Genomic DNA, 18661 nt, shown 5'->3' on the forward strand with positions numbered 1-18661 from the left:
GATTTCAGCTTGACTGCTATTAAACTGTCAGCGCGCCGGGATAACGGAACAAGACCTGACCTTCAACTATAACCAGTGTCCTACTAAAGCTGCCGTATCTCCTCATATTTGTGTCGGCCATCTTTTTTAACCAATTATACTGTCAAATAAACGATATAGGCTGCCATTATTGTTCGGCAAAGATAATGTAAAGATGCAGAGGGAAAAAGATCGAGGTCATGGAAAGACAGCACAGCTCTAAATGGGCATTTACTGGACGTTTATGGCTTTATCATATGAGAAAGGGCAAAAGGAGACTATAAACACCTTCTCGGTCCATGAGATATTCTTCTGCCTGATACTGACCTGCACTTCTGTTGTGTTTGTGTTTCGGGTAAAGTGGGAATGCCATTCATTTCACTGGAGATCTGAAGAATCGTATTTAGTGGCTTGAAAATGGCTTTGAAGTCTGTCGAGAATGTATTTGCCATTTGCTGAGATAGTCAGCCCCGTGCAACGTCACGCAGCCGCAGAAACAGCAGTGCCCACGACAAAACACAGAGAAGCACTTCCTGGATTACCACCAGCTGACATCATGTAGTGGTACCAAGTGTTTTTGAGCAGAGGTCGGCTTTGTGAGCTTTGTCTACATTTATTTCACTTTCCTGTGAAATACAGTGGTTTATCTCAGGATCAAGTCAGCGTTTGGTGACTCAGCCTGTATTCTCTCTTGTCCAAACGTCTCGCTGTGGTGTGTACTCCTTCTTTAGCTAAAGCTTACAGGGCCAGAGGTTTTCTCTTAAGACCCCTTAAACATACGGTTTATTTACGGATCAATCCACTCTAAATCAAACCAGTGGAAACGCCTAAGCAGAATGACACAAACTTAAACTACCGTATTTTCTAGACTATAGGTCGGACTGGAGTATAAGTCGCATGTTTGGGGGACATTTTTTTGATAAAATCCAAGATGTCTGGAATGTTAACGTAACATATGAACAGTTATTCACATAACAAGTTTACCAAAGCATCAGTATTACGACAAATCACTAAATCCATTGAATTCTTCTTCCTCCGTGTCACTTCTAAACAACTCCACAAACTCCGAAGGTAGAAGCTCTAGGCTGCTCTTGCGGTTGTCAGTGTGAAAATAACAAACACAATGTGATAAAATGTGAATATATGATTATATTTCTGTGATGTATTTTATCTGCATAATAGTGATATTTTATCTGCATCATTAGTCTAAGAGAAGAACGGGTGTGTGACAAACTGCATTTGTGAAGGGGTCGTAAAGATGGGCCAAAGGATGTTTACCCTAGGGGGGGGGGGTGTGACAGCCCAGAGGAGTTTGGGTAATGTTTACCCAAGGCTTGATCTCTAGGAAAAACACCAGCTGTTGTAAAACAAGTGCCTTGATGTGAAGCTGACCAATGAGAAATGTGACCCGCCTATTCCAGAATATCTAATAAAACCAACCAGCACGAGAAAAAACGGGGTGAGACGCAGAAGGGTCACGGAGGCTGCTTACAACAGCCTGCGTGACCCAGTCCGGCGTTTTCTCCCATGCTTGCCATACAAATGTCTGATATTTCTGATAAAGAGAAAGCAGAACATTGCTGTAGGTCTACCCCAGACAAAATAAACCGAAAAACAGCTTTACCTGTCCAATTAAAATAAACGCATTTCATACCAAATTTGTACTAATCCCATTGAGCTGTGCTGAGCTGTGTTTACCAGAGATTTCATCACTTAAATTATGAAAACATGGAAAATATATCACTAGTTCCTCAGTGCCTGCCCTCCCCCATCCTCCCCCTCCTGTCTACATGCTGTAAATACACCCACAGGGTAGAGATATAGTTCATTCATCATAAGTGACATTTTGAACAGCTTAAGTCCAATTTGTGGTGCTTTATGATTTTCAAATAATTTATCTTTTTTTTAGGATAGATCCTGAGGAATATTTATCATTAACAAGTGACAGTTAGTGAAGAAAGGTTGAGGAAACAAGTTGAAATATAATGGAAATAATGTTCTAAAATGAATCCCTCTGCCATAGATTCAGTCAGGCGTTACTGCGGTGGGCGTGGTCTGATCGTTACTGCGGTGGGCGTGGTCTGATCATTACTGCGGTGGGCGTGGTCTGATCGTTACTGTGGTGGGCGTGGTCTGATCGTTACTGCGGTGGGCGTGGTCTGATCGTTACTGCGGTGGGCGTGGTCTGATCGTTACTGCGGTGGGCGTGGTCTGATCATTACTGCGGTGGGCGTGGTCTGATCGTTACTGTGGTGGGCGTGGTCTGATCGTTACTGCGGTGGGCGTGGTCTGATCGTTACTGCGGTGGGCGTGGTCTGATCGTTACTGCGGTGGGCGTGGTCTGATCGTTACAGCGGTGGGCGTGGTCTGATCGTTACTGCGGTGGGCGTGGTCTGATCGTTACAGCGGTGGGCGTGGTCTGATTGTTACTGCGGTGGGCGTGGTCTGATCGTTACTGCGGTGGGCGTGGTCTGATCGTTACTGCGGTGGGTGTGGTCTGATCGTTACTGCGGTGGGCGTGGTCTGATTTGGGTGAAAACTCTTCGTCAATGTAGACAAAGTTCAGTTTTTTTGAGCGTTTCAAGTAGAGTCTTAATGGAGGTTGTTGACAAAGGATAGTTCTGTAGATGTTAACATACACCTGCGGGCACTAGCATAGCAGTAGCATTTAGCTCGCAGCAGCGGCCGTTGTGTGTGCGCGAGCAAAAATACAAACAAACTATGGCGTGCGGCAAAACGACAACCACAAAAACAATCATTTTGGGGGAGAAGATGGACGCGCAACGAAGGGAAAAGCGTCAACATACTCCATCGACAGAAGAACGTATTGGAATAACGCTGTGCCTGAAGAATGGCCTGCTTTAAGGCTGTGGACTTTACAAGAAGAGTAGGCCAAACCTGAAACCATTGGAAAACTCTGAGAATGACTTGTTACAAATAAAAACAACTCCCGTGGTCGGATCATGACCGCATGACCGTTCTATGATACTTTGGACGAGCCATTAATTTCCACCTTGGACGGATTGGGACAGAGAGCACAGCAAACGATTAAAAGAAGCAATAGAAATCTGGAAACCGAGACAAGGGGGCGTTCTTGCTCTCTCATACTTGGAATACTATTATAAAGAAGTCAGACTGCAAATAGTCCAAGCTTTGCAGCATATGAAATTTGGCCTTCAATCGTTTTTGCTGTTTCGCAGGAACATTGTGTGTACCAGACTGAGTGGTCATAACTGCCGGTATCGTGAGACCATTCTAGCACTTTGCAATGTGTTATTGTGACAGGCCAACAAATGACTACTCCAGGTATGTGTTTGCTGTGATCACGGCGAGAGGGACGAGCTTGTTATTTCAGAACAGGTCGCGCTGTCGTCCGGATGTGGTTCTGCCCAATCCTGGTCTCAACACCAAAACACAAACACAGGGTCCGCACACAGCAGCCGTCCATCAGCTAATGCACCAGTAAAGCTGTGATGACTGTCATTTGGTCCGGCTGAGCTGAAGAGGAAACATGCCACGGGGTAAAATCAATACGTAATGGGATTATCAGGGAGAGAGCTAACACGAGGCAAACACAATGTCATCGAAATACATTGAATTCAATACCTGCTAATTAGATTCAATTATTGGAGACAAAAAAGGACTGTCAAATTTACTTCCAAATCTGTTTTGGCATGTGACATCGAGTTTGCCTTATTCAAGATCTGTAAACGTTATTTCAAGTAGAAGCCTAATGATGTATAAAGAGTTATTGTGTCTGATTTTGGTGGATACAAAACACCAACAGGTGGTGCAAAGTATTCATCCACTGGCGCTATGAAGAGTAAGCAGTTGAAATGAGGCTACATAAATAAGTAAATACCAGCATACATCAGTTATCTGTTTAACAAAGCATATGATGGACAAGCTTCCTCTAAACCTTAAATACCCTTGTGTAAATCCACATACGATATTGAATGTGCATTTTTGTGTCTGCCAGCGTCATCTCGGCTCCGCTTTCTCCTCTGAGGCTTCCAGCGAACTTAATTCATTTCTATTCATGACAAAGACAGAGGTTATACGCATTTTGAAAGAATATTTGATGAGCTAAATTACTCAAACACTCAAAAAAGAAGAATAAAACTCTGAGTATGTTTTTTTTGTTATAAGTATTGATTGTAGGTATAGGTCGGTGTAGTCCCTCATTCGTCGAGGAGAGTTCCATTGCAGAAAAAGGTTCAGTTGTAGTCTTACAATTGTAAGTATAGATTGATAAGTATAGATTGTAACTCAAAAGCTCAAAACGGTAAGTTAAGTTGAGTGAATATGTTTTTTAAATTATTTATTTTAGATCATTTTTTCACAATTTGTTCATTGCAAATCCCAATATTAAGTTAAAGAGCTGTGGGCAGAGATAGGGCAGGGGGAAACAGAAAGTACTCAAGCTTCAAACGCAGGACAACACAGAGCTCCTCAAACAAAATACATCAATACATATAACTCGTAGTCAGGGTTAATGCCGAGCGAACACCGTTTGAACATTATTATAAACTCAGAAAAGTCCATTTTAAATAATAACCCCTTTAATCATAACATAAAACCTTTTCTAACATCAGTGGCGCTCGGGTCTCCTCTGACAGTGTGCCGTATTGTCTCTCATTCACTGTGAGAGAATAGAGCAGTTCAGACGTAAGCAAAGCCTGTTTTCACACTGAGATTCCGCAGTCCTTGGCAGACAAAGACCGCTCGTGGGGATTCGGAACACTTCACCCACACACAATTGTTCTCAAATTGACACAAACCAAAGAACAAGAGGAAGGAAAAATACATTCAAAAGAAATACTGTAGACCATCATTCGCAGTAGACTTTTGACGGCTTGTTTTATCTCCTGTTTGGCCTTTCTCTGGCTTTTAAATCTACTTTTGTACATTTATTCCAGCTTAAAGGAGCATTATGTACCTATATCATTGCTTTGCCTGTTATTAAACTTGTGTAGCCCCACGGTGATGCCAATAACAGCTGAAGTTGATAAGCTGCGTAGTGAAGGCAATAGTTATATCATTTTATTATACTTTATTTTATTCATTTTATTGTTCATGCCATTTCATTTCGTAACATTTTCTGAAAATAAAAATATAACTCAATGCTAATACTATCAGTGGCAATTGTCAAATTTTCATTAGTTTTACAGTTACCAAAAACCGCATGTTTATTTGATTTATTTACAGTTTAAAAATAATTAAATCACTCTCTCACTTTCACCTTTTCTTCTATTATGCTCTCTGTTACTTAAATTAGATTACTCCCAGTTAGAGCAAAACATAAGTTTGTCATCTGCATTAATAAACAAAATAAAAAAGAATGGCCCCAGAATGGACCCTTGTGGAGCTCCATATTTTATTATTTTACATTCAGAATCTTGCCCATTAAACTGTAAATATTGTTTTCTGTTGATGCTAGTAAATATTTGTACATGGCTCCCCTGATTCCATAATTATATACATTTCATAGTAGCTCATGAAACACACCAATCGTGTATTGTTTCATATCAGTTTCATCTATCATTTTCTCTATCAGATCTACATGAGCATCACAGTTATCAGAATTAGTCAGGTGAAGACGTATGGACTTTAAAAACACAAAGAAGCTTCTAAAAATGATTCATAATACAGATATTTTGAATCAACAGTGGATTTTAGCTTTTTGCCTGTGCAGAGCTGTGGTCCAGACTGCAGCTGTTTCTCAAGCTCGTTCCATTAGCTGCTTTAGGAACCAATCTTCTCTTCAATAAAACACACAGGGCTCGTAAACAAGAGGCTCTGCCGAAAGGACTGCTGCAAACAGGCTGGAGATTTGAAATTGTACGTATCACAGCCATAGTAAGCTGCTTTTTACTCCTGTAGAGGTACATTTCAGCAGGGGTTTTATCTGTCAAAAGATACAACTCTCCTCAGCTCTATCGCCACGACAGCATCAGCCTGGAGAATTTCATACTATTCGCACCCCTGCACAACGATCATTTATGTAAAAGACCAATACATCTTGGTACTTAATTACAAAGTACAAAGAATGTTATACACGATTTCAAGATTAAAAAATGAAAAATGTGAAACGTTATTTTTCCCCTCTTCACATCGTTTGACTGTTTCTGTTGTAATTGTAATGTTTAATGCCAAATCACCAAACTGTCATTTGTTTTGTGTTGTCATTATCATTTGTGTTTGAATGTGACTTCATCAGTTTTAGAATGTCTGACTCCAGATGGTAGAAGTCTGTCCCTGAAGTAAATGCCCTTCCTCATCACGCCACGTCTTCATATCTGGCCATAACAATTGCCTGATGCTGTCACTCTCTCTCTCTCTCTCTGGGATTGTGTATTTGCATAACTGCAGATTGTTATAGGTCTGTACATCACATACCTCACAGAAAAGTCTCAATTCCCTGTTTATTCCCATACATTCCCTATAATTCTCTTTATGGCATTAGGTTGGACATCTGGCATAAAATCCTGTAAAATACTCTCCGTGGGTTTGAGCTGCAGTTTCCTGTCTCCGCAGTGCTGTGCTCTATGTGTGACAGGTCAGGGATTCAGTTTGTCTTCACCCACAAAACTTTGGCAAAATAAAAATGTGTTTTTTCTTCAATGAATATTTTGGCAAAACTAGGAGATCACACAATATTTCACAAAGATATATGGAACGCATGGTCAGTTTGCGTTAAAACAAACAAGTAAAAAGAAAGTAAAGAAAATAAATAAATACAGAGGATTAAAAAGTTTGGATTTGTGCTGAATCGTCTCAGTTAGGACACGTTTGAGTGGATTGGACTGGAGAGTAGGACCAGCTTGGGTCCTGGTACCAGCAGGAGGCCGTTCCCTGAGGTCCTCACAGTCCGAGATGGTTCATATGGCACTAACATGCCCACGATGTACTTTGGTGCTAGGCCATGGAGAGACTTGTACACAAGCAGAGCTGCTTTAAAGTCTCTTCTCTGAGCCACAGGAGCCAGTGCAGAGACCTGAGAACAGGACTAATGTGATGGTACTTCCTGGTTCTAGTCAGGACTAGATAATTAATGCTCATATTGCATCTCTTCTGTGAGCAACCAAACCACCAGCAGCTATTGTGTCGCATGATTTACATTATATTGTATTGGGGTATTGTATGGGTTTTGTAAAATGTCCTTTTTAAAGCTTTTGACCGGGTTGTATACTTGTATTTCCTCATAATTAATGCATTCTGTTTTCACCCTTGAAAGTGTATTGTAAAAGCAGAACATTGTGAGAAAAACAGGTCTGATCAAATGCTGTCTTATTCTATTTTTTAAACATTTGATCTTTTCAAGCTTAAGAAAGAACCATGTGACGCTTTTGACACTTTGGACAGCCCTGCGTCTGAAAAGGCAGATTATTTCACTGTTTTAAAAATAGATTAAATACAGTGACATTTAAGGATATAGTTAACCTTTCAAGACCTCCAGATCATTGCACTGCATATATGTTACGTCTTTAAAACATGAAACACTAATGGAAAGGTACCAATAGATTACATGGGATCATTCAGGAACTTGACTTTTTTAATCTGAGTAACATCAACATGTGAGGTTTTTTTATACTTTTTATACCGTGTAACGTCAACACTCGCTGTTACTGACCCTCTGCGTTTACAATGGGATGATAATGGATGACACTGACTGCACACGTCGCACAGCAGACGGCTAATTTGAGCACAAGGGATCGGCGAGTGAGCGGCGGTGCGTTCGAGTGCGTGGGAGTAATTTATACGTCTGCTCCGGATCTGTCTGTGCGACACGTTCATGGCTTTTGTTTGGGGCCCTCACCTCTCACACATCCCACACTTGGGTCTGGGAAATGGCCCCGTTCTCCTTTGTGCGCGACACCTCTGCTCCAGTGTCAGCCCATCTCCACCGCCTCTTCGCTCAGGACATGTAGGTCATACGTCTCTGCAGGTTCATACAGGAGATAAGAACTCGACATAACCTTTACATTCCCCACCTACACAAACTGCTGCTCGAATTCAGAAAGTACTTGAATTCAGAATGTTGCACACCGAATTTGAATAATTATGTGAAACCAAAATGTTGCTTTCCTTCTGTTTGGCCAGTCGATGACAAAAGAATTGCAGTTTAAACATGAAAATAGAAGATCATTTAGGTTGAGAAAACAGTCTGATATTCCCTGTTTGAAGTTGGTTTGGTGCTAATGTTTGGGGTGTAATGCCTTTCTTTTTGTTGTGCAATGTGACTCACCTTTGTAGCCAAATAATCATAATAATAAATGAATGAATCTTCTACTGCTTGTTCTCGTTAAAGGTCGTGAAACTAAATATCAGTTTGTAATCAAGCTCTTTTAGTAGTAATTCAGAAAAGTAATTATAAAAAATAATAATATAATAATTGTTTCTTTTGACCTCAGAGCATGTCCTGGAGCATTTGACAAATAAACGCTGTTATAAAATGTATTTCGTGACAATCTGTAGGACACTTTGGAACATTAAAAGTATCATATATATTTAATATTATTTCTAAGTTTTATATTGTATAATTTTTCATCCTAAGTGACTCGTTCTAGAACATTGTGAAGAAAAGTGCAGGACGTTTTAGTGTTTTTCCATTTAATTCTAAAACAATGTGTACTTTATAGGATACATAGTTTATGCACTGTTGGGTTGAATTCTGCAGGAAGAAAAACATGATTTAGAAAGTCATTTAAAGGAATAAGGCAAAAACGTATGTCACGTCAAGTACGAGTTTATAAAATGACACTGATAATAAATGTATAGCTAGTACGCATTATCTACATTCACATTTAATTATTTTCGAAGTTGTATTTATTGACCTTTATTAAGGAGGATGGGAGGAGCCTATTGTACTGTTTTTTAGTGGGCGGGTAAACAGGAGTACCCGAAGGAAACCTACACAGACACAGGGAGAACATGCAAACTCCACGCAGAAAGTCTATGTCTATGTTTGTGCATTTCCATGTAGTTGCAGTAGTTGTTGTTGTTGTTGTTGTTGTTTTATGGCGGTTGGCATCCAAGTGTTGCATTACCGCCAGACTGTATTCCTCAGACTTTGTCGTAGTCCTCAGACTCTGTCGTAGTCCGTAAAAGTACTCCTTCCATTGCTTTGGTGTTACAAAGCCCATGAGGTCATGATATGTCTTTGTGACTAGAATAGTTGTTGTTGTTTCAGAGACCAACCGGCTTTATTCCAGGGAGACTGTCTGTTCTGGTTGTATATAAGTGTAGCAGAATTGCATGCTGGGATGTTGAGTTCTGGGCCCGTTAGTTTACTATGGGCTGTATTCTGCACTGTAGGTCTGCTGTTACCTCTCTCTTCCCTGGAGGCTCATGGGCTCCTGTCGGCAGGTGAGTGGGACATGAGCACAGAGCAGACATGAGCACACTGAGGATGCTGCAAGTGACACTTTATTTTCCCTGAATGTCTCCTATTTACCTGCTGGACATTGAGAAAAGTGTGAATAGAAGACACATGCATTTAGAGATATGAAAACATTGAAAACATATTTTGCATATTGCTAACAATAATACAACTAAAGTTTATTTATGCATCTATAGCCTATAAGCCTAGGGAGTTCCACAAGGGTCTGTTCTGGGGCCATTATTTTTTATTTTGTTTGTTTATGCAGTTACAAATGACACAAATATTTTTCGCTCCAACTGTGATCGAACACAAGCCTATTTCAAGCCTATTTTAATCTAATTTTAGGATTATTTAGACAAGGGGTGCCCATTGCGTCGATCGTGATCTACCACTTGATCCCGGAGGCAGTGAGGCTAGTTTCTAAAGCACTGTCTGTTTTTAGTTTATTGTCTGACATTACAAGTCACAGTCCAGAGCTCTATAGCAGCGCCAGTACAGCTTTTATTTAGTTATTTATTGCTCAAAAATTGCTGAGAGAAACATGCACCCTTACTGGCAGCAGATTTCCCTATCCACAGACCTGACACATAACTGCAGTGACAATACAAGAAATGAGAAACTTATCATTTGGCTTTATGTCGGACCCCATTGGACACAGTTACAAAATATTCTCTGGAAAATGGCTGGTAGCCTCTGGAAAGCGCTTTGAAAAATTGCACGAAAGTTCTAATTTCCATATCATCAGCCGTACTCTGATTTACTCTGGCATTTCTATACGCTGACATAATCCATATCCACCATAATGCATAAATGATTCTGCTCCGTGTTGACCCACTTGGATGCACTGCTCTGACTGCCTTTTCAGCGTTCAAAAGACACACAAAAGAATTACAGTTTGCTCAGCAGGTATAGACGTATAGTCCCTACTGTCAGCTATAAATAAAGTATATACCCTTGTCTCTGAGCTGTGCTTTACCGTATTGACATCATTAATTCATTTAAACTCACCTAAAGTGAGATTAACCATGTGGTTTGCTTTTTGGTTCTGTCTTAAGGATTTTTTTCAGCCCATAGGCTTTATAGGTTTGAGCAACATGAAATGGGAATGAGAGAGGGAAAGAACGCTCAACACAGCAGCCTGAACATCCACAGTAATTTAATAATACAAATATTTACCCTGAGTTGAGTGGATTTGGTTTGATTTACTGGCACTTTTCCATATCGGGATAACAGCAACATCAAATCAATAACATCAGCAGCTTTTTACCATCTAAAAACATTGCCAAAATCAAAAATATAGTGTCTAAACAGGACTTGGAGAGACTTATCCATGCGTTTGTCTCCAGTAGATTAGACTGTAACGGCCTGCTCACTGGCCTCTCCAAACGAGCTGTAAAACAGCTGCAGAACATCCAGAACGCTGCTGCTCGGGTCCTGACTAGAACCAGGAAGTATGATCACATTAGTCCTGTTCTCAGGTCTCTGCACTGGCTCCTGTGGCTCAGAGAAGAGACTTTAAAGCAGCTCTGCTTGTGTACAAGTCTCTCCATGGCCTAGCACCAAAGTACATCTTGGATATGTTAGTGCCATATGAACCATCTCGGGCGCTGAGGACCTCAGGGACCGGCCTCCTGCTGGTGCCCAGAGTCAGGACTAAACAGGGACCGGCCTCCTGCTGGTGCCAGAGTCAGGACTAAACATGGACCGGCCTCCTGCTGGTGCCAGAGTCAGGACTAAACATGGACCGGCCTCCTGCTGGTGCCAGAGTCAGGACTAAACATGGACCGGCCTCCTGCTGGTGCCAGAGTCAGGACTAAACATGGGGAATCTTTGTTTCAGTTTTATGCAGCTAAAATCTGGAACAGTCTTCATGACGGTGTGAGACAGGCTTCTACTCTGACAATGTTCAAATCGGAGCTAAAAACAGTTTTGTTTAGCTGTGCATATGACTGAAAGGATTTAATTTGGATTCTTCTCTCTCTTCGTCTTAAAATGTTTTACGATGTCTGTCATGTCTTTGTGATTTTAATGCATGTCGCGAGAAGCACTTTGAACTCCCTTGTGTACAAATTGTGCTCTAAAATAAACTTGCCTTGCCTTGCCTGCTGAAGCATAATAAACATTAAAATGACACCACAAACTTACTGTCCACTGCATGATCTGTCAGTATTTAATGAACCAAGAGCCTGATGGGCCTGTTGTGTTAGGATTGTTTTTCGTTAAGCGCTGTTCATTGAGTAAATCATTTTGGCGTGAGTTTGTTTGAGATTTAAATACAATGGTTCCCAATCACACAAACCCTGACACATGGTTATAACTCTTTGTTCCTTTAATTAGTTGCATATTTTAACATTTTGCCTGATATTCGCTCTTCTGTCCTGTCTGGTCGCAGCCTGGGTTCCACAAAGGCGTGGCGGGTTCGCAGGTGACCCTGTCCAGTCTGGTGAACCAGTCCCGGGCCATGCTGGATGAACAGGCGCGCCACCTGCTGACGGAGAGCGAGCGCCACACCATGAGCTACTACCTGGAGGAGTACAGAGACGGACACGTCGCGGTGGAGCCGCTGGTGCAGGCGCTGTTTGAGCTGCTCAACACCCACGCAAAGGTTACATTTATACTAGATTTAAATATATGAATACAGATTGAAGTGCATTTTTAGGGAAGTTTTAATTATTCCACTTCTGTGTCTAATCTTTGTTTCTGCACCTAATCTGTGTTGCAATTCTGGAATTTCCCTATTGTAATACAAATTAAGTTTCTCTTATCTTACTTTATGTAATATTTTAGCTGCAAGACTTTTACCCTGTTCTCGACTTAAATATACGAAATTCCTGTTCAACTGGAAATGCCAACATAACAGCAAAAGTGTGTTTGTCCCAGTCAGATATAGATATATTTTTAAAAAAGCAGCTCTTAGGTTCAAAATGAGACCACTTTGTGCTGTCTGCATGTAATTAAAAAGCATTTTGTCCTTGTGTTTGTTAGTATGATGACAAAACTCTGCTCTTATAAACTTGTCACAGTGAATACATAGGATGCTGGGAATGTGTAAAGAAAATGAGGTTTCAAATGATCTGGCTCTGTTTTTACATGTTTAAGATGGAAGAAAACCTGGTACAGCATCGTTTTGACCACTGCAGCCAGAATGAAATGGAGACATGGGTTTTGTTCATAATAAAGGTGCACTTTGTAACTTTTCTAGTCGAGGGTGAAGTAACGTTCGTAGCTTTTCCCCACTGTGTACAAAAATAAACCCACAAATGTCATAAAGATTAGCACAAACACTACATGATTCATCCTCTGGGGGCACCTTTCCCTCTGGTGTCAGCGTCTGATTTATGCCGTACTCTCCTGTCTCTCCAGGTTTTACTGTCTCGGTAAAGTCTCCTCTTCACCTTATCAACAACACAATCCATCACCTGCTTTTATTTGAAACCCCTCTTCAACCGCTGCCTTTAAACCAGCTGGATCCCCACGGAAACGGCCCCTGCTGGACCTATAAAGGGTCATCTGCCACTTTATTTATTTTATTTATTTCAAATTTTTACAAAGAATAAACATAGAACATAAGACATTACAGAACACAACATGACCAGAGAGGAAAACAAAACTAAATCAGAGCACAATTAGACATCAACTAAACATCAAAAGAAACAAAATCACATTTCAATTCACATAAAAGTCCCATTTTGTCCAAAGTCTGTCAAAGTTTTCAATTTCCAAATTAAGTCTGAATGTTATTTTTCCTTTTGTTTGATGTCTGTTATTATGTCAGTCCAGTCCTTGGTCGTTGGTGAGGTTTGTGTCATCCATTCCATCCAAAAGTACATTCCAAAGGTATCCATTTATTGTGTCCATGGCAGGAGCTCTCTTTTAAGGCTCACTTACAACCCTGGTTTGAAAATTGAAGTGAAAACTAGGTTTTTATTATCGTAATAAAGCTTGTTTTACCCCTGAAGCCCGCAAATGTCTGGTAATGGCCACTTTTATGCCTCTGTTGGATTATGGCATTGCCCTACACATAATGCATCTGCTGAATTCCACAAGGGAGCTGCAGGGGGAAATCTATTGCCATAGTTCTGCTTTAACTGTGTTTTAGTCAAATAAAAACTTTATCATAGGCACTTTACATCTTTAACGTTAATACTTGATGAACTATTACGTCTCATACATACATACGCAGGTGAGGCGGGTCAAATGTCATGCCTTTCTTATAATAATGACAGTAATGGGCTTTTAACACCTCAGAAACATGTTTTACAATGCACTTTTGAGTTACAAAACATTAAAGTAAGTCAGAAAGTATGATTCAGCGAAACGCGCACCAGATCATCACTCAGAGCACGAAGCCTAATATGGGCCTCATCATTTTGAATAAAAGGATCGACCAAACACAAGAAGGACACTGTCATCTCGTGGTAAATTAGATCCATAAAGCTTCTGTCGGGAGGCTGTGTTAAGATGTGGAAAAAGCCGTCCTTAGTCCCGCATCATGAAAGTCCTGTTAAAGTCCTGAAAGGCTGTTAAGTGCGAGCTGCCTTCAAGGTCGGGGAAAGTGTGCTGCGTTCAGAGGCGACTGGAAGAAGTCCAAGTCAATCAGAACGACTTTAAACGCTCCAGTGACACAGAACTGATGTAGAGTTTGCATAATCTGCCCCCCAGGACTAACGGTCACTATAAAACGGCACGGTGCGTTTAGGGAATTACAACTATTGGGTTTGGAATATGTACTGTGTTTTTAGTTTTGATCAAGGGGCAAAATGAAAAATCACAAATTGCTTCCTATTGCTCATAAACATGTGACCGCAAAAAGACATGAATCCTTGGGTTAGTTGAGGGTTGCATTTTCAGAAAAAAATATAATTCCTATAACTATTATTTACTGTTTTCTTTCTTAAATGTTAGTTGGGGGAATAATTATTTAGCTTAATGTTTTTTTAGAAGCGGGCGAACCCTTTGATCTAAAAGGCCTCTCGTCAGCTTGTGGCACTCGGCCTAATAAAAGAGAATAGGGCAGATAAATGTATGCAAAGCTAGGAATGTCACAATTTAAAATTTTAGTGTAACAATTATTGTGAGAATAAACTAAATCTTTCTTTAACACATTACCGCTCCTAAATATGTGACCTGCTTTAGGAAATCAAACTTTCTGAATGATCAATTTGACATAAACTGCAAAATAAGGAAGCACTTTACATTACTTGCAAAAGGTCTTAATTTTGCTTCTAAAATCATCAAGATACTTTTAATTAAACTAAAAAGACCTAATTTAGTTCAAAGTGTCAGTTTTCTATAAATTGATTTTAAAAAAAAATTGAACATTTAATGTTTCTTAATTTTTCAGTCTTTTTTTACTGTGACCTAAATAATCACGATTATCAATTAACCAAATAATAATGACCTCCCTTGCTAAGTTCTGTTTTGAGCCTAGATCTTTTTCACTTCAGAATAAAATGTCCGGTTTGCTCCTCAAATCCAAACTCCACCACTATTTTTATGACATGACATTTATTGAACATCATTTTTCTTGTTATAAACTGCCCTCGCTGTGTCCACAGTTCTCCCTGTTGTCCGAGGTGCGCGGCGTGGTCACTCCTCAGGACTTGGAGAGGTTCGATGCTCTGGTTTTGCGGAGGGAGATCCAGGCGCTGAAGGCCAGGCAGGGGCCCGGGGCCACGGGGCTGCTGGGGGACTCGGGGTCCATGGTGTCGTACCCGGACACTCTCACCTCGTCCTCTGCCAGCTTCATGACCAACACCACACTCAGCTCTGCACGGGTACGCAACACCAACAGCTACGCATGCGTTTCACCTGCTCAGGCTCGTGTTAAAGCTGCACTGTGTAACTTTTCTGGTGGTTTGGTCTGCCACACACGGGAGATTTTGTTCCTGTTGCTCGCCTACAAACTGCCCTGACACGCAATCTGCTGACACAAGCATAAAATCTTAAGCTCAGGGCTTATTTTCCCTTAAACACCTGACTAAATTGTGCCCCAGGTCAGACTGAAGTTGTTGGTCTGTACCTGATTTGTAAGTGAGCTCTACACGGAGGAAAATCTGATTTTTCTATGATAAAAGGAGTGGTGAAGCTGGTGGAGGCACGGACTGACACCAGTTGAAGTATTTGTCAAATGATGATATTGATCTTGATAATAGATATGATAATTCCTTTTTAAAAAGGCAAAGCTAATTTCACAAAAGATAAGATTTAGGGCCTTGTAACAAAGAAGAAGCAGCAGAATCCACATGAAAAGCAATGAAATTATTATTTATCTTTTTTAAAGATTTTGTTCAGGGTAATTTGTTTCTTTGTTTGAAGTACAAATTAATCCTTATTCTTTCGAAAGAGTTGATTTGAGCATTGCTGCTTTCTTTTTATGTTTTATAACGTGCCTGATAGTTTCCTTTTATCACATGGTGGGCAACATCTAATAGTAAAAAGACAAAGTCACACGGCCCACCACAGACAGAAACAGTCCTGCTTCTGCTGCTGATCAATGACATCACCCTAGAAAATTACCCAGAAAACACTGGGCAAAAACTCATCTATTCAAACAACTAACATTTTTTTTATTTGACAAATAAAACTATATGAGAGCCACTTTTTAAGTTGAATTCATGTTTAATGTGGCATAAAATTTGACTAGAATGTGTGTCCCTATTGTGATGTCACTTCCTGTCATTTTCCACAAATCATTCAACGTTTCTCCACAAATACCTACTCGAGTGGTGTAAATTATAATTGATATGTACAACAGGTATAAATACACCAAATAAAGTCAAAATTAGAAATTGTAGGCCCTTTAAACTTGCTCTTTTTCATTTTATATAGCTCAGATCACTCGTGTCAAAGTACAAAGTCAGAGTTTTTTTGGACCACTTTTGGCTCATGTCCAGGCCTAGTCTTTTGTATGTAAGCGTACTTTATAAATGAGATCCACAGTGCACACTAATAATGCATGTGTTAAGCCATACAAATTTTATGAATGCAAATTAGATGATTAAATGAGAATAATGCAGTGCAGTTGAACATTCCAGGCAAAGACGACACCAGAAAAGTTATTGTGTTCAGTTTCACCTTTATCGTGGATCTAAACATAAAAGAAGCTGTTGTTAATGAACTGTTTTCATTTTCCTGTAGCTGTTAATTAGCTCTTTTGATTTTTACGAGTTATTCTGTGGAAATGACTTCGACCAGTGTAAATTTTGACTAGAAATTGTTATTTACTCTGTGTCTTTTGAGCTCTTTTGACCTTTAGTCCAGATTTAGTCGACGTAAATGTGATTTTAATTGTATTGCATTGCTTCCTGGTACATGCAAAGACTTTGGATGTTGAGTTCGTTCGAGGCTCTGGGATTTAAAAAGTGGAACTATGCTTTAATCTCCACTTATTTCATTCATTTATGTCGTTCCATGCAAATATCAATTTCAATTTCAATCAATATTAGGTGACAAAAGTGTTACATTTCCTACTCATTTCTACCGACTTTCTTTTAGTCTAGTTTTTATTCAGCAAAAATAGGGTTTAGTCGACTAATTAAACTCCTAGATTTTGACTATTTAGCTTGACATCAATTGTAAGTTTCGATACGTGAATGTGTCCGCTTCTCCACGACCTTGAGTGGACTTCCTGATGGCGTCGTTGCAAAAGCCTGGACACATTGAAATGACTGACCGGCTTGTGTTCTCCTCTGGACAGGAGAGGCTGCTGTGGCTCATAGATCTGATGGAGGTAGGACCAGAGCCTCGTGTCCGCTCTCTGCTGCAGTGCCGTGGTTTGCAGTGGCTCTTTCAACTTAAACTGACGAGAAATACCCACATGTATCGTAACTGTGATGAGATTAGTTTTTTCCGTTTGGTCAGTTCACACACATCCAGGCGCTTTAACGCGGACGAAAAGACTGAAATATGATGTTCTAAACTGATACAAATGCTGTAGGGAGAAGACGCTGAGACACTGGGACATACGGTTCTTTGACGTTCAATTTAAAACCCAGCAATTCATTTGAAATCCGAACTCGGATACGGATATGGAAAACGTCTCCATCTCCAAAATCTAACAGTTGGAAATGGGTGGGGTCGTTGCAGTGGTGGGCACACTTCCAGGGGACTTGACAGAAACTGTACTTGTCAAAGAGGCTGACGGGGGGAAACGGCACTGGAGCGTTTTGAGAAATTCGTGTTAGAAATTTCAAAAAGGAAAAAGGTCTGTATTGTAAGAAAGGTTTGGGGTGATGAATGGTTTGTTAAATTGATGAATGTTGGCGCTTGGAGGAAAGACGAGTACATTTGGTCCTACACTGAAGCTATTAAACCTTTCATTTCATTTAACCGTTTTATCTTTTAACTCTTGCATGTTTGACTAATTTGGTCCACACACCTTCATCAGACGTATCATTTCATCACTTACTGCAGTGCGTCTGTCTTCAAGTTTGGAGCAATTGCTTTTAGCCTCATTTAGCTTGTACATTTTACATTCCCGAAAAGGCTTGTATTCCATACACTTCATATGCAAACTTTTTTAAGCGTTTATAATTGTGTTCATTGTTCCCTCCATCCAAAACAAACCTCGATTTGTATTAAGCTTTGTTCACGTTGGATGAAACTCTGCCTCTGAGCCTCAGAAAACACTCCCAGTTTTTTTATGTCTCCGGAGGTCTCGCGCGCTATTTTTGAGTCCATAATTCTTCACCAGACTCGTTTTCATTCCAGCTGCTGCATGCTGCAAGCTAGCTTTTGTTTATTTCCCTATGATAATTCCCTTAGTAGTAGTGCTAACACAAAGCCAGCTGAGGAATCATGAGAAGCCAAAGTAAAGGCGCTCAAGAACATGTTTAAAGGCCAATAACCAGACAAATGATACAGAATATGTGTCCTTTAAATCCCAAGCAGTTTAGCAGTAATGCATCAAAAATACTACACTTTATTACTAGTATTTAGACATGCACTGCTACATACCGGCGGCGTGTGGTGGCTTTTCAATTCAATTCATTTGTCTAACGCCCCAAATCACAGCAGCGTTTGCCTCGAAGGGCGACAATGAAAGAGAGAATCAGATTAAACTATGTTCACAGGAAATTAGCAAATGGATAAATGTCCCAGCACCGTCTGTCCCTCCTTCTCGGCACAGCAAGGAAAAACTACAACACTGTGTGGACGGGCACGCGGACATGATCTGGTCGTCCGTATTATGTCGATAAAACGTGCACCAAATGTGAAAAAACCAAACACCTACGAGTCTTGAACCCTCGGCTGATG

At 40.4% G+C, this 18661-nt stretch overlaps 1 protein-coding gene across 5 annotated transcripts in view; it reads left to right on the forward strand.

Moving 5' to 3' along the window:
- Positions 1-18661, forward strand: part of whrna (whirlin a) — a 277090-nt gene that overhangs the window by 206551 nt on the left and 51878 nt on the right. For 3 of the 5 annotated variants that reach the window (XM_072453448.1, XM_072453449.1, XM_072453446.1), the window contains exons 7-9: positions 9337-9387; positions 11796-12008; positions 14962-15180. In XM_072453448.1, the coding sequence (XP_072309549.1) occupies positions 9337-9387; positions 11796-12008; positions 14962-15180 (483 nt within the window). The remainder of the gene's footprint in view (positions 1-9336; positions 9388-11795; positions 12009-14961; positions 15181-18661) is intronic. The other 2 variants (XM_072453445.1, XM_072453447.1) reach the window with 1 other exon arrangement.

This window comes from Eucyclogobius newberryi, unplaced genomic scaffold (genome assembly GCF_026437365.1).
Source record: "Eucyclogobius newberryi isolate DKJ021-1_F unplaced genomic scaffold, fEucNew1.0.hap1 SCAF_2, whole genome shotgun sequence".
NCBI lineage: Eukaryota > Metazoa > Chordata > Actinopteri > Gobiiformes > Gobiidae > Eucyclogobius > Eucyclogobius newberryi.